The sequence below is a fragment of the Carlito syrichta genome, unplaced genomic scaffold (genome assembly GCF_000164805.1).
Source record: "Carlito syrichta isolate Samal-C Ts95f unplaced genomic scaffold, Tarsius_syrichta-2.0.1 Scaffold78750, whole genome shotgun sequence".
Lineage (NCBI taxonomy): Eukaryota > Metazoa > Chordata > Mammalia > Primates > Tarsiidae > Carlito > Carlito syrichta.
In genome coordinates, this window is record NW_007022846.1 from 200,770 (window position 1) to 217,908 (window position 17,139).

At 49.6% G+C, this 17,139-nt stretch overlaps 1 protein-coding gene across 1 annotated transcript in view; it reads right to left on the reverse strand.

The window, feature by feature from the left end:
- Window positions 1-17,139, reverse strand: part of IL12RB2 (interleukin 12 receptor subunit beta 2) — a 75,750-nt gene that overhangs the window by 43,945 nt on the left and 14,666 nt on the right. Inside the window, exon 7 of the mRNA XM_008054428.1 lies at window positions 7,876-7,955. Within this exon, the coding sequence (XP_008052619.1) occupies window positions 7,876-7,955 (80 nt within the window). The remainder of the gene's footprint in view (window positions 1-7,875; window positions 7,956-17,139) is intronic.

Sequence of the window (17,139 nt, forward strand, 5' to 3'; positions counted from 1 at the left end):
CACCAAAAATAACTTGGTGAATGTAGTCGACACAGGACTGAGTCTGACACATTGCAGAGTGCCACACACCTGCTTTTACTTAATGCAAGTCCTGTTGGAAAGAGCGCGTCTCTATGAGCTGGTAAGCGATTTCCTCTTAAGACTGAGGAAACCCACTGTACCTGACACAGAGTGATGCTTTCCTGCCGAGCTTCTCCTGATGCCGATAACCAGGAAGAAGCCTGCTAGGGCTTAGTCGACATCAAAGGACAGGGCCTGTCATCAAGACCTCAGAAAACTGGGCGTGCTGAGCTCTTAGTCACAGCTTCTCTTTCTTTTGATTTTGGCTTCACACGACTGCTGACTGGGGCTCTTCTTATTAGGGCAGATCTTTTGCTTTCCTGCTCGGCCACACAGCAGCTGTGTGACCTTGGACAAGTTGTTTTACCTCTCGGAGCCTCAATTTCCTTGACTATAATATGAGTAATATGAGGATAATTTCATGTGCAGCCTAAGTTTATTGGAGCATTCAGTGGGTTAAGGGAGGTGAACTGTTTCAAAGAGTGCCTGACACACAACAGATATTAAGACTCTTGGCTGGGCACAGTGGCTCATGTCTGTAATCCTAGCACTTTGGGAGGCCAAGACGGGAGGATCGTTTGAGCCCTGGAGTTCGAGACTAGCTCAGTAATAGAGCAAGAGCTTGTTTCTTAAGAAAAAAAAAAAACCAGCCAGGTGTGGTGGCATATACCTGTAGTCCCAGCTACTCAAGAGGCTGAGGCAGAAGGATCACCTGAGCCCAGGAGGTCAAAACTGCAATGAGCCATGATGGTGGCACTGCACTCCAGCCTGGGCGACAGGGTGAGACCCCCGACTCAAAAAAGGAAGAAAAAAAAGAAAGAAAGAAAAGAAAAAAAGACTCTTGGTGAGTTCCCTTCTCTCAGTCACTCTAAAGTAACATAAAAATCATCCTGCCTGGCACTTTTGCTATCACCCTTACAACTCCTCCACCTGTCTGTGAAGAGCCAGGTCATCTTGACGGTTCCAGGTGGAAGCCTCACCAACACCTAGTTTGAGAGCTTCTGTGGGTTTGGGTTCCTGGACTTCAGAACTCACCACTGCCTTCTGCAACCCCAGGCCAAGGTGAAGAAGTGACACAAAGACAACCCTCGCTTGGAAGTTTTAAGCATCACTCTGTTGAAATTGCCCGCCTGAGGGGCTGTCTTCCCATTGGCCTGCCATCCGTGCGTGCTCTGGGTTGTGCACAAAGTGTGCCTCATAACAAGAATCTGCCTGACACCTTTCGCAATGATTTCACAAAAACGCCATGCGATATTTGCTATTATTATTTGACTTGTCGGCGTCAAGGCCTCTGGGCCGCCCAGGCTGGAGTGCAGTGGCACGATCACGGCTCACTGCAGCCTGGACCTCCTGGGCTCAGGCGATCCTTCTGGAGTAGCTGGGACTGCAGGAGTGCACCGCCACTCCCAGCGAATTTTTTAGGTTTTTTAGGAAGCCGGGGTCTAGCTACGCGCCCCAGGCTGGTCTGGAACTCCTGGGCTCAAGCAATCCTCCCGCCTTGGCCTCCCAAAGTGCTGGGATTATAGGAATGAGACACAGCACCCGGACAACATATGCCATTTTATCTTTACAAGTGAGGAAAGTAGGCGCAGAGAGGTTAAGGAACCCACAGCCCATCCGCAGTGGGGCTGGAACTTGAACCCAGGGAGCACGGCGCCATCTGGAGGACGAACTCTTAACTGCGCTGCCGCTGCTGGCGAGTGGTAGACACCACCCAGGTGTTCTGAACTGACTTAATGAATATCAAACCTCATGGCAGTTACCTCAGCCTCCAAAGACAGAAAAACAAGAGAACCTTTCGTGGCAGCAAGACTCTCCCTCCCTCCTATCTCTGCGTTCTGTCTCCTGTGAGCTCCTGGCCACCGTCTCTCAGTCCCTGCCCTGGCCACATTCTGCTTCCCACTCTAATTCCTTGCTTCCCAGCGGGCACATGTGCCCGTGTGACTGGCAAGCAAGGAAGGGCAGCCTCCTCTTTCCAGAAACATCTTTGGAAATGCTGGGAAGGAGAGAGAGCTGAATGCTGACACAAAACGATCATGATGACACCGTCTGCTGCATTTGTGTTTAGATATTGACTCTGAGACTGGATCCCAGTTGGAACTAAGTGAGGCCCTCGAGCTCCAGGCAGCCCATCCTCCCTGGGGACCCACAATAGACCTGTGTCCCACATCTGTATTAACCAGTTTCTAAATAATGCTGTCCCCTTTTCCCAAGCCTCTTCTTATGAGGAGGCCAAGGAAGTCAGCGCCTCCGATGCCACAGCAGTGTGACTTAGGTTGGCCTGCTCCTCGTGTGACAGGGAAGCAGAAGGAGAAAGAGACCAGGCAGACATGAAGAAGCTGTCCCTGTCACAGCCTCTCTAAGGGGTGAGGGGCTGTTTCTTTTCCTTCTCACCTTCTGTGGTGTGAGGGTGGCTGATTGTCAAAGTGGATCACCTCGTACTACAAGTGAATAAAGAGCACCAAGTCTTTTTCCACTTTTGGAGCCAAGAGTTTTCTGAACTCTCTCTGTGTTGCTTTCAAAACACAGGAGCAGTGCTGTCCAACACGGAGGCGGCCCCTGGTCCCAGAAAGCCACAGGCCCTGGAAGTGTAGCCAGGCCTACCCAAGGGGTGCCATTGTCTGGAGGGCGAACTCCTTTTTTTCTTTTTTCTGTAGAGACAAGTATCTTAGTATGTTGCCCAGGCTGGTCTTGAACTGCTGGCCTCAAGCGATCGTCCCACCTCAGTCTCTCAAAGTTCTGGGATAATAGGCATGAGCCACCATGCCTGGCCAGGAGGTGAACTCTTAGCCACTGTACCATAACTGGCACTTAGTAGACCCAGTTCTTGAAGACTTTGTAGGAAAACAAAAGATATGAACTATCCCAATGATTTTATATATTATTTACATATTGAAAGGATAATATTCTGGATATACTGAGTGAAACAAAATATGTTATTAACATCAATTTCACCTGTTTCCTTTTACGCTTTATGATGTGGCTATGAAAACATGTTAAATAAGGCATGAGGCTTGCATCTGTGGCTTGCCTTGTGTTTCTCTGGGACAGTGCTTCACCAAAGGGATCCTTTCACACAGAATCCACAGGCCCCGAGGGTCTCCTGCCCACGTGCCCCTCCTCTGTCTTGGCTGACCTGCTCTGCCGAGCTCAGTGCCAGACTGGCTCCTCCCCAGCTGCTCCCGAGTGCTCACAACGGCTCTCCCTCTGGCTGAGCCTGGAACGTTCCCTAACACCCAAGGGTCCTTCTCATCCTGCTCCTATTCCTACAATTAAAAAAGGAGTGCAGAATATTTCTGAGAAAATGGAGCTTTGGGGAGAAATGAAGGCCTGGGAAAATGCATAACAACAAAGCCAAGGTCACCTTCACCCTCCACACGTAACTCACCCTTACGCAGGCTCACGATCACACATGCACACCCACACTCCACTCACCTATGTCTACACTCACCCCTTCCACACACTCACATGCTCACGTCCTTCCACTCACCTGGGTACGCAGCTCTCACCCTTACACGCACACACTCACCCCTACACGCACACACTCACCCCTACACGCACGCTCACAATCACACACACACACCCACACTCCTCACATATACCCACACTCTCCCCTTCCACACATTCACATATGTACACAGCTCTCACCCTTACACACAGGCACACACACTCATCCCTACATTCGTGATCACACATGTTCTCGACCACACATGCACACCCACACTCCACTCACCTGTAACCACACTCACCCCTTCCACTCACATGGATATACAGCTCTCACACCCTTACACAGGCCCACACACACTCATACCTACACACTCACACAACCACACTCTTACACTCATATATATAGACACCCACACTCGCTCACATCCTTCACACACATGCAAAACTCACATGTATTCACACATATATCACAAACAGCCTACGCGCTCACACACAAAACACACATGCTGACATGCTCTCACACACACACACACACACATAAGGGCTGTGCTTTGTTCATCTGGCTAACGGGGTTTGACAGGGGCTTCCTCTGGTGCCAAGACCTGAAACTCCCCTCTGGGCAGTGGTGGGGAATGAAAGGACAGACTAAGAGTGGGAAGCCATTTTTCATCTTGATCTTAAACCCTGACCCAACGATGAGAAAGTAGAAGCTATGCTTTTGGAGAAATGCACACTGTAGGTAAAATTAACTTTGCCGACTTTGTCTTTTCAGAAACAGACTTCCTGGTGCCAGGTATCAGAGGTATCTCATAGCGGCAATCAAGCTTGCCTAGAGTAAAGGGAATTTACAAGGCCTAAGACATCATGCATTGGGCAAGGACTGTAAAAGTCACAAAACTTGTGATTACAAAAGCTATGACCGCTCAGAGGGAGAGCAGGTGGGGATTCGATCTTCCAGTAGAATGGGCCCTATCTACAGGTAAGCCGAGGATCCCCTGAAGCTACCCACTGGGAATGCCTAGGAGACAAGGGGAGGTACACCCTCCATTAGCTCGAAGGAATGTCGTTCGGGAAGGTGCAGGAGCATGTGAATCCTTGTCACACCCTTCTCTAGGGGCTATGATCATGTGGGTAGACATTAGTGGGTCTCTGGGTCACAGGTTCTCCAAGACATCCACAGGTGATCGATAAGGAAGTCACGGCAGTCACGTGCAACATCACCAAGGAAAAGGATTTAAGCCAGGGCTTTGGGGGGCTATGACACCACACTCACCTAGAGTGTAGGCCTGCTCCTTGTCTGTGGGGGGGTGAAGCTTTCTTAAATAAATCTCATCTTCTCTCACCTCTTTGTGTGTTGCAATGCTTTGCATTTACTCAGATCTCTGGGGTGCCTGCACAGCACCTCCGGCTTGCTGGCTCCCGCGGTGCTGCACCTCCCTACGCCTCCCACTCCCTCACCATCCATCCACCCTCACCCTATCTGGACCCTAACAGGGTGTCTCTTGCATCTGGTTTCCTAGTGTGGCTCAAGAAAAAAAGCCAAATACCACCGCACGCGTGTCTCTGCTCCCTCTCCCCAGTGAGGTGTGATGACTTGGGCCCCACCACAAAGCACATGATCTGGGCAGGGTTTTCTCACCTGTCTGACGTGGAGTCCCCTGAGCCACGGCACCCCCTCAAGTCCCCAAGCCTGCCTGAGTGGGACACGAGGCATTCCCTGTCGGAGGCCAGGGCAGGAGGGGGGCCATGTCACCCGAAATCCCCTCCCCGGAAATCACTTGGCCTCTGGAAACCTCTGTTTCCACGTTTGTGGAATGAGAAGGGGGTTACATGCCAGTCAGAGGTCTGGGGCTCTGCGGCTCTGTGGTCCGGAGCGAGAGTGCCCGTCTCGGTGACTCTGGTCTGTGCGTCCATCCCCACCCCAGGTGAGCCCACTGCTTGAGGCCAGCAAGGAAGCCCGGAATCCGACAGGAAAGGACTTGATCCTGCAACAGTCCGGCCACTTCAGACAGTCCCGCTCTCCCCGGGGGTCTTCCCAGGCCAAGGAGTCACGGGTCATGAGACTGCCTGTGCTGACCACCACCTGGCGTTCAGCCGTAGAAGTTCCAGCATGTACCTTTTTCTCGCATAAGCCAGCTCCAGACTGCAGCATCCTTCCTGGGCCCACGATTCTGACTGCACAACAGGAAGACTTTTCAGCAATGAGAGTCATGCAGCCACGGCACAGGCAGAATGCAAAGTGGTCTTCTCCCATCCCAGAAGGTCCCTGCAGAGACAGCTGTCTGTCCTGGCAGGAGCAGGGGCCATGCTTATAACGAGAGGAAGCCCGGACTGGGAAAGCGTTGAAGTCCCTCCAGACTCCAAGGCCTCATCTCAGAACCCAGGCCTCATGAGGACAGGAACAAAATCAAAATGAGCGCAGGGAAGTGCATCCATAAGCACACATGCTAAGCATTGGCTGTGGCTCACACATACTTATTTTGGCTTCCCGCTGGTACTAGTTTAGAGGACCACGATGACCTCTGCGATTGGCTCTCTGTTACAGCAACAGGCATACACGCTGCCACCGGGCAAGTTGTTTTCACTGCTAGGATAAAAATTCATGCTGCAGCTGGGTGGTGGCTAATGTCTGCAATCCCACCACTTCGGGAGGCTGAGGCGGGAGGATCACTCAAGCCCAGGAGTTCAACACCAGCCCGGGCAACACACGAGACCTTGTCTCCACAAAAAGTAAAGAATTAGTTGGGTGCAACTGTACACCTGTTGTCCCAGCTACTCGGAAGGTGGAGGTGGAAGGATCGCCTGAGCCCAAAAGTTCAAGGCTGCAGTGAGCTGTGGTGGTGGCACTGCCTTCCAGCCTGGACCACACAGTGAGACTCTGACTCAAAAAAAAAAAAAAAAAAATTCACGATGCAGTACCTTTTAGTTTTAGCTTGGTGGCCCTTGTGATGTTCCACATTTACTGATCCCCACAATGGTCTTGTGGGCTTTGACGGGACCAACATCACAACCCTCATTCTTCAGAGAACTCTTGAGTAGAGAGGAATGATAATGTCTTCCTATATCAACATGGAGGTCATTTTTGGAGGAAAAAAATCTTTATATGAGAGGAGGAATTTTGGTTTTAACCAGTCACTTACTCATGAAAAGGGAATCATGGGGCTGCGTTCTTTCATAATATTCACAAATCATGGCTGCTCTGAGTGTCCCCTGCTTGGAGAAATGTCCTGCTATTTTAAGTGGCTTTATTTTAAAATAAATCTTGAGCTGCCGCGTTAGTTTCAAAGCAAAGAGCTCATTCCTGACTCACCAAGTTATTTATAGTGGTTTCTTCTTATATAGACATTGTGTGTGTGTGTGTGTGTGTGTGTGTGTGTGTGTGCGCGCGCGCGCGTAGGGGGAGGAGATGAGGGTGCAAGGAATGCGAGTTCTCTTACGGAAGGAGCCGTGAGCGCCGTCGTGGCTCAGTGCAAACGGGACGGCCTTTCCTTCCACAAGGAGGAGGCCCGACGTCCAGGGGCAGCTCCAGAGGCAGCTCAGTGGCAGGTCTGCCCTTCGTAGCTGGGTGACCTTAGGCCAGGGCTGCCTGCCTTCATGCTTGCTCTTTTCACTTGCTGGGTGGAGATACCAGCGCCTATCTCATGGGCTCTGGGGGAGTCAATGAAAGGGCTATGCTGACGGCCGGCACTTTGCTATCTCCTAGAGCGGTGGGCCTCACGACGTCCTGAAAGTTGTTCAGTTGACCGCTGTCCCACTCCCATCCCTGAGGAAGGCTGCTTGCTGGGCCTGCCGAAACGGTTTTCCACCAGTGTCACTGTTCCTAAGGCAGGGCCCCTTTCTTTCCACCTTCTCCCCTTCAATGACTTTAAACGTCTGTTTGTTTTGTTTTGTTTTGTTTTAGAAAGCAAGATTTTTATTGAGAGGACAGAAAGTCTCCCACAGTGGGCGGGGACCCGAGGGGTTGCCCAAACATCTATTCTTGAGTGTCTGTGGCCACGGCCTCCTCACCTTTCCATCTCCCAGAGTGAAGGGGTAGGGGGCGATGGTCATCCCAGGCACATTTACATAGGAGAGTCGGGGCGAGCAGGGGGGGCAAGCACCAGAAGAGGTGGTGTAGCTGGGGTCAGAGGGGGACACGCTAGGGACGGGGTTGGGGGACCTCAGTCTGGGGGGGGCGAAGGCACTCAGCCCAGCTGGCACGCACCCCTTTCCCCGTAAACGCGTCACGTCATAAGTGTGTCTGAGCGCACCAACCACATCACCGAAGCCTCCAATCAAAGCCACTATGCAAATTGGCCTTTTTCTGCCTTGGGACTAATTATTCAAATACGTAATTCCCTTGAATTTTAAGTTGACACTTAAACTTACCTTCCAGAAAAGAGAAATCTGTTGTCTGTTGTAGTCAATGTGCTGTTTCACGTACCAGGCATCTAATATCCCAGCAGGCTCTGTTGTGCAGAAGGAAAAACCATATTTTCATATATATTTACACAACAGAAAACCTTTAAAGGTCAATTGGCATTCAATAAATAATGCTTGGAGGCAGGACTAGAGGAATAATTCCAATTTTCTTTGTTCCCAGTGTTGCTTTTTCCTCTGTTTAACAACGAACATGTGTCTCTCTTTGGCCAAGAAGTCAGGAGAAACAAGGCTAAGAAATTAATTTCATAATTTGCTCTTAAGACATGTCTTAATAAAAGAACTCAAAGAAGATATGTATGGTTATTTTCCTTTTTTACCGGAATGCAAAAATAATCCTCAACAAAGAAAAGAAGACAAAAATCTTTTTACAAACATTTTTAGTCCAGTAAAACATGTACTGATACAAATGACAAACCCTGCATTCATCTCCATTCCTAAACGTGTCATGCTGTAGAATAATTGTTTGGTTTCTGCTCATTAGATGATGATCCACTTGAAAGGAAAGCCCACCTCATTCATCCTAATAGTCCACGCGCCCAGCACAGTGCTCAGAATATAATAGGCTCCTAATAATTATCAAATGACGAATGAACAAATAAACAAATCAGATGATATTATCTATTTAATGCCAAAACATAGGCTGAACTCGTAGAAGAAATAACTTTCATCAATCAATAAGACAATGGTCAAATAAGAGCTAATTTAATTTCAACCAAAGACACTTAAAAAGAGACTGAATAAGCTATTCACTCCCGCCATGCGTGTGTGTGTGTGTGTGTGTGTGTGTGTGTGTGTGTGTGTGAGAGAGAGAGAGAGAGAGAGAGAGAGAGAGAGAGAGAGAGACTGAGACAGAAAGACAGAGAGGGAGAGAGGGAGAGAAAGGGAGAGAGACAGAAAGAGAAAGAGAGAGAGAGATGGAGAAAGACAGAGGGAAAGAGAAAAAAGGAGGGAGGGAGGGAGGAGGAGGAGAGAGAGAGAGAGAGACAGAGAGAGAGAGAGAGAGAGAGAGAGAGAGAGAGAGAGAGAGAGAGAGACCAAAGGAGAGAAAGACCAAGGGGGAGAGAGAGAGAGAAAGAGCACGCACGCATTTTCTCTTCCCTGCTACAAGTCATTGAGCCGTGTTCCAATTTACAGCCACGAGTGGAATCATGAGGAAAAAAATCTTTATATGGGGTTGCGTTCTTTCATAATATTCACAAGACAGACTTCCTGTAGACAGACTTCAGCTGCACTAAACTAACTTCCTCCACCGCGAAGCTTCGCGTGTGTCTGAGGTGGGCCGAGTTGGGGTTCCTTCTGCATCCCAGAGGTCTCTCTGACCAGACGAAACTTTCTAGAAACTAAGTCCTACTGCCTGGATAACAGCAGACAAGCAGCCCGGGGAGCAAAGCAGACGGGAAGGATGGGAGCCAGCCGTGCGCAGTCCACACCAGCGGTCCCGCGTGCCCACTCACAGCGCCGTCCTGCCCGCCTCACACCCCAGGCGCAGCTCCGGTGCCGTGGCCAAAGTGCAGGTTCCAGCCACGCTCTGTGGGCAGAAGCCAGCTCCGTGATCCTGGATGAACGGAACCGTGTCCCTCAGCCAGTCCTCGTCTGTCAAACGAGGGTCACAATTCGAGACAGCATGTGGGCCAAGTGGAGAGTCCTGTCACATGTGAGCACTCAAGCAAGCGTCGCTCTTGTTGTCTTTTTTCTTTTCTTCTCTTTGTTTTTTTGAGTTGGGGTCTGACCCTGTTGCCCTAGCTGGAGTGCAGTGGCATGATCACAGCTCACTCAGTCAAGCTCCTTGACTCAGGCGATTCTCCCGCCTCAGTCTCCTGAGTAGCTGAGATGACAGGTGGGCACTACCACACTCAGCCAAATTTTTTTTTTTAAGAGACAAGCTCTCACTACGTTGCCCAGGCTGGTCTTGAACTTCTGGACTGACTCAAGCAATCTTCCCACCTCAGCCTCCCAAAGTGCTGAGATTACAGGCATGAGTCACCACACCCAGCAATTTTCTTTGTTTGGAAACTGATGTTCTGGCAGTTCATACAAATATAACTTAGCTGGAGGTGGTGGTGCGTACCTGTAGTCTTGGCTATTAGGGAGACTGAGGCAGGAGGATTGCCTGAACCCAGGAATTCGAGGCTGCAGTGAGCTACAGTCATGCCACCACACTCTACCTTGGGTGACAGAGCAAGACTGTGTCTCACAAAACAAAATGAAAAGGCAAAAACTGAAGTGCTGAGAGGTTAAGGAACTTGTTCAAAGCCCCGGAAGTATCAGAGAAGGCAGGATTTGAACACAGGTCTGTTTTACCCAGAGCCCAGGTGTCTGGCTCTGGGAAGGCTGCTGGTGTCTGCGCACTTTGTGTCCATCAGGTGGGCCTCCCCGGCAGTCTGTCCCCAGCCCTCGCAGTCCATCCATCCCCCTCGTGGTCCATCCCCTCCCTCGCAGTCTGTCCCCCCTCATGGTCCGTCCCCTCATCATGGTCCATTCCCTCCTCCAAGATCCACCTTGCTCCTTTGGGATTGCAGGTGTGAGTCACAGACTTCCTTCTCCTGCCTCTCACCTCCTCTCTTTTTGCTGCCTCTAAACATTCGCTTCTTTTCCTTCCTAAAGACTTTTCCTCTCCCTCCCTTTCCAGCAGTGGGAATACGGAGCCTTGCAGCGAGGACTTAAGGTAAGAAAGGCTTCCATAAAATGTTCTGTGAATGCTCTCAATTTTCCAGGTGTGACATTTTAAGGAACTTAAAGTGACCCAGGAATCAAGCCTGGGTCTTCTCTATGCCGGACCAGATGCAGAAAGGGAAAAAAGCAGAGGCAACAAGGCAAGGAGACGTGACAGTCACCAACCACCCAGAGGGCCAGGCCATGTCCAGACACTTTACACACATTATCTCATTGAAGTCTCACACGACACAGAGGTACACACGATGACACCTGCTTTGCAGAGAAGGACGGGGAGGCTGGCCAAGGTTAAGTGATTTCCAAAAGACTTGAAGCTGGTAAATGGCAAAGCCGAGAGCTGAGTCCAGGTCTCATTGTCTTCAAAGACCCTGCTGTTCCCAGTACAGGTCACTGTACTGAGCAAAGATCCGAATATGCCACAAACTAGATGACCTAGACCTTGACTGCATAATCAGGATCTGGAAACTTGGGTGTGCTCAGAGTCAAATCCATGTGGCTTATTCCCAGCAGGAAATGTCTTCAGTTAATTACATATCGGTAAGAAGTCTAGAGGGAACACTCGTTACAGATCCACAACCCACCAGGTTATTACAGAGCTAAGAAGCACATTCTAGAATCATACTCTCTTCGGTTGCAAGTTAAACTGAGATTTCAATGGTGCCCACCTGCAGTGGGAGAGAACTCGTTGCCTGAATCTGCATGAGTTTCAAAGTGTAAAATGTCGTGACCAGGGTGTCAAATCACTGCTGCTTAAAGCAGCATAAAGCCTCAGAGCAAAGAGAATCTTTGACATTCAGCTGTCACCAAGCCGCTAAAAGCCCCAACCTTCACATGACCTCATAAAAGACAGATAACACTAGCACAGGCAGATGAGAAAAAGAAAGTCAAGGCCAGCATGTTCAAGTGATTTCAAAACTAGGGGCACAAGTGACTAAAAGGACCAGTATGAGAAACAGCAGTCAGCCCTCCTGAGACGAAACCACTTCCCACGTCAAGGGAAAACGTGTGGGGTTAAAGAGGGGGAAACCACCAATGGGAGAAAAGAGAAGGCCCTGGGTGAGCGGGAGACGGGTCTACCTGGCCTAAGCGACTATGAGGGCTCTTTCCACTCGAAGTCCAGAGGTTCTGGGGTTCTGTGAGACAGTGTGCAAGGTGAACAACCAGCCCGGCCAGGGCTGCTTCTGAGAGGAGCATCCACGTCCAAAGCCAAGGCCAGAGCAGGGTCCTGGGCGTGAGCAGCTGAACCGCAGGACGGAAAGCCATTGGTCCCCAGGGACTGCAGCCGGCCCTGAGACGTGTGGAGGTCTCCAAGGACAGTGAAGCTGGGGCACGTAACAAAGAGCAGATGCAGACAAGGCCTGTCTGGAGAGGTTTCAGGCAGTGGGCGAAACAAGACACACAGGAGCTTCTGGTTTCGTCCTGGTCCAAGTCATGCTTGGGGCAGGATAAGATGGAGGTGAGTCATTCACCCTGGTGGCTCCTTTATGTCTGCTATTTGGACTGCCATACATTTATCCAAAATCAAATTTCAGGCTGGCCATGGTGACTCACGCCTGTAATTTCAGCACTTTGGGAGGCCGAGGCAGGAGGATTGCTTAAGTCCAGGAGGTCGAGACCTACCTAGGCAACATAGTGAGATCTCATATCTTAAAAAAAAATACCCAGGTGTGGTGATGTGAGCCTGTAGTTCCAGCTACTTGGAAGACTGAGGCAGGAGGATCCCTTGAGCACAAGAGTTGAGGCTGTGGTGCGCCGTGATTGTGTCACTACAGTCTAGCCTGGGCGAAAGAGTCAGACACTGACTCAAAAAATAAAACAAGATAAAATAGAATCTAGTTTCAAATAACTCAACTCAAATAGGCCTGGCAAACAACTACTTGAGTAAGTAAGCCTCTGGAGGCAGGTTCTTGCCTTGAGACGTTAACAGCTGCTGGGCCTCTTTCCCAAGTCCTGTGCACACTCCCCTTCACTCCTCTCTTTGATGACTTTTTGCATCAGGCTCACTCCCTCTCTCCACCTCCTTCTGTCGCTATTCTTGTTGCTCGCCATCCGCCATTCGCCATTCGTATGGGTGTTGTTCCCAATGAAAGGTGCTGTCAGCCCCTCTACCCACCCCCTTGCAGCAATCTGTTTCTTTTGACTGATGATTTTGCCTCAGACTTCATGGAGCAACATGAAGCAATCGGGTAGGAATTCCATCCCCTTTACACCTTGGAAACTTTCCTCCCTAACGAAGCATTGCCACGGACGTCCCAGTGGGGGAAGCCTCCCACGTCCCCCATGGTCTGGTCCCCCCGCTAGAGTCCTGGTCCTCACATCCTCTTGCTTTACCAGGGGCCTGTCTCCGGCCATTGTCCCCACCCTCCCTGCATCACTGATGTCCCCTCTCTGCTGAACCTTCATCACGTCCTTGCAAATATACACCGTATCACCTCTGATCCTAAAGCTCACATAATTTCTTTCTTTCTTTTTAAAGCAGGATTTATTGAGAAGACAGAAAAGCTCCCACAGTGGGAGGGGACCTGAGGGGGTTGCCCATAATTAATTTCTTTCTTTCTTTTTTTTGAGATGGAATCTCACTCTGTCGCCCAGATTGGAGTGCAGTGGCCACTCCCAGCCACTGCAGCCTCGACCTGCTGGGCTCTGGCGATCCTTCTGCCTCAGCCTTCTGAGTAGCTGAAATTGCAGGCATGCGCTACCATGCCCAGCTGATTTTTTGATTTATTGCAGAAATGAGGTCTTGCCAAGTTCCCCAGGCAGGTCTCGAACCCGCGGGCTCAGGCAATCCACTCACCTCAGTCTCCCAAAGCGTGGGATTACAGGCTGAGCCACCGAGCCCAGCCATAATTAATTTCTTAATCCCACATGCTGTCCAGCCACTGCCTGCCATCTCTGCTCCTCTTCCCAGAACTCCCTAAAGAGTTGTGAATTGCCATTGTCTTTACAATATAGATCTTTCTGATAAAGCTCAGAGACAAACAAAATGAAACATTGTTTAGAGAGAGACACACCTGTGAAAACTGTGAAGTATGGTAATGATGAACACACAGTGCAGGACGGTGGCTGACTTGTGTAACTAGGAGGACGGTGTCATTTACTCAGATCCGAAAGATGGAAGCAGACACATTTTGGAAGCATCCCGAAGGCCCCGCTTCAAATGCCACCACATTGAGGATCAGGGCTTCGATCTGTGAATGGGGCTGTACATAGCACAGAGGAGGCCACCGGATTCCCCCTGGGTTTTGCACTTCATCTTGGTGTTACTTCTTCCAGGAATCCTTCCCTGACCTTCCAAGGTAGACGATCAATGCTTAAGTCTGATGTTTTGCCTGGTTATTATTGTATCCCAACACCTGGGATGGTTCCTGACACAGACACATTCCTCAAACATCTTTCAGAGAAATATATAAAATATATATATATATATATTTTTTTTTTTTTTTTTTTTTTTTTTTGAGTAGGGATTTCACATTGGGCTCAGGTGATCCTTCTGCCTCAGTCTCCCAAGTAGCTGGGACTGCAGAAGTACACCACTACGCCTGGCTAATTTTATTGTTTCATAGAGATGAGATCTCACTATGTTGCCCAGGCTGGTCTTGAGTTCCTTGCCTTAAGCAATCCTCCTCCCTCGGTCTCCCAAAGTGCTGGCATTACAAGCACGAGCCAACCTGCCCAGTCTTTCATTGGCCTTCATTTGGAGGGATTTATGCGAAGCACTTCTCTCTATTCGGGCAAGCACCCTCTTGTGAAATAATTGATCGCAGACCCTCAGCCCTTCCAGCATAGACACTGGATTTAGAGAAGAACAGAGGAAGGAGAAAGGGGGGGAGGAGGCCGTGCCTGGATCTCAAATGGGACATTTTCCCTCTAGTGAAAGTGTCGGCTGCGAGTCCCTCTAGACGGTAAAGAGCCACTCATTCTCGTTTCCTCGAGCCCTCTGTGGAAAGAAACAAGCCCTGTGCTTTCGAGTTCAGTTGGTTTGGGGTCAGCAGACAGTGGCCCACGGGCCAGAGTCAGCCTGCGACCTGTTCCAGTACATCCCGTGAACAAATCATGGTTCATACATTTGTAAATGGTTGAAAACAAATCCAAAGGAGAATCCTTTCTAGCGTCGTGTGAAAATTACCTAAGATTCAAATCGCAGCATCCACAAGTAAAGCTGTGTTGGGCCGCAGCGACAGTTGCTGGTTTATGCGCTGTCAGTGGCCACGGGCAGCCCGCAATGGCAAGTTTCAGGAACTGTGACAGAGACTGCGGTCCCCAGAGCTGAACGTATTCACTATCTGGCCCTTTGGAGAAAATGTTTGCCAGCTCCTGAGCTAGATTGTCAGGAAATGCTAACTATCCAAAGAACCACTGGTGCCTGCTGGATCCCATGTCCCCCATCCTGACAACATTTTATTTTATTTTTTTATTTTATTTTATTTTATTTTATTTTTTAAGTGGGAGTCTCACTCAGTCGCCCAGACTGGAGTGCAGTGGCTGCTCCCGACCACCACAGCCTCTCCTGCTGGGCTCTGGCGATCCTTCCGCCTCAGCCTTCCAAGTAGCCGGAATTATAGGCATGCGCTACCACGCCCAGCTGATTTTTTGATTTATTGTAGAGCTGAGGTCTCACTGACCAGGCGGGTCTCGAACCCGCAGGCTCAAGCAATCCACTCACCTCAGCCTCCCAAAGGTGCGGGATTACAGGCTGAGCCACCGAGCCCGGCTCCTGACAATATTTTAAAGTTACAAACGAGTGTCTGCAGTTCCCAGCTTCTCACTGGGGGAGGGGCAGCTGCCACTGGTGACCCTGCGTTTTTCCCACCTGGGCTTCCCTCACCCTAGCCATCACCAGATGGGAGCAGGCTACTCCTTCACCGCTCAGCTCAAGTAGGAATACACAGCATTTCTTTTATCAACGTGCATAATAGAGATGAGTAGCATCAAAACATGTACATAAGGCTTTTTTTTTGCTTTTTGCTTTTAGTGGAGAATGAACAGAGAGAAACACATATTGATAGTACAGCTCTAAGGAATAGTCATCACCTCCGTATCGTGGCATGTCCTTCTGCATGTCCTAAGAGGCGGGGGTCCCCTTCCCCCAGCATGTGGGCCTATTGCGGGCATGTCTGGACACCTGGAGCCCAAATCCAAGCCTGTTTTCCCACTAGAAGGAACACGTGGCTGCCCCTTTCCCCATGTCAGCTCCAGGCACACGCTGACGTCAGGACTGTCCTAAACACAGCGAAGTGGTTTCTTTCCTACTAGTCTTTGTTTGGGGATTATTTAAAAGGTGCTTCTCCCGGAGGCCCGTGATGGGAGCTGAATGAGATAACATGGGAAAGAGACTTCTGGAGTAAAGGGTGCCCCCACTCGTGGCTGAAGTGACAACTACGTCCAGCCCACTGGGAACGTTATGTTCCTCTCAGTTTTGAGAAGCAAAGTCTGCAAAAAAAGAACTCCATCATAAAACCATTCAGTTTTAGAGAGTACCTAAATGAAAAAAAGCTTACTTGTAATTTTTAAAATGCCAAGTTACCTATGAGTACACATTTAAAGGGTTAAAAGGAATGTCTCAAAAAAATTTTCACACCTTTCAGGGTTTCATCAGTTGGTGTTTCATAAAGAAACTGATGACAGAAACAGCGGTAAGGAGCTTAGAGTAAGAGAAAAAAGACTCTGCGACAACCCACAGAAAGACCAAACGGAGGGAAGGGAGACTCGGGCGCTGGGAGGAGGCAGAGGGGCTCATTGAATGGGCCTGGCTCAGAGCTTGGCTTCTCTCTCTCTCTGAAGGCCTGCCAGGACTTGAGTAAGTCCTGGGCCCACCCACAATCATTCAGAGCAAACTGTGTGCTCACTGTGATGACGGGCTGATTTTACAGCACATGAGAAAGTTATCGTGTGGCCTCGGAGGAGTTTTAATTCAGCAGAGAAACACTTTAAACAAAGAAAAGAAAAACATTTCACCCGTCTCTAAACAGGTTGCTGTCAGGCCCTGTGTCCCCAGGTTACAGCTGAGCCAGAGCGTGACACAACCTGAACATCTCTCTGCCTGTTTACTACCCTGAACTTGGACATGAAATATCGCCCATTAAAAACATTTGTATCTGTGTCACATGTGAATGAAGTCTAATTCATGAGGAATTTCAAAGATACATTGCTTTGACTGTGTAATAAGAGGATATTCACAGGAGGCTCTGGATTATAAAAATGACAGGCAGACAGCAAAAAGTTCAGCATTAATTCCAGAGGTTTTATCATGAAATCAGAGGTAATATATTATCATTTTTTGAATGAAATCATTTTAAAATAATTTTTTGAGTTGGTGTCTCACTCCGTCACCCAGGCTGGAGTGCAGTGGCACACTCACGACCACCCCACCGCCCAACCACCGGGCTCTGGTGATCCTTCTACCTCAGCCTTCCAAGTAGCCAAACTACAGGCATGTGCTACCACGTCCGCCTAATTTTTGATTTATTGTAGAGATGAGGTCTCGCCAAGTTGCCCAGGCGGGTCTCGAACCCACGGGCTCAGGCAATTCACTCACCT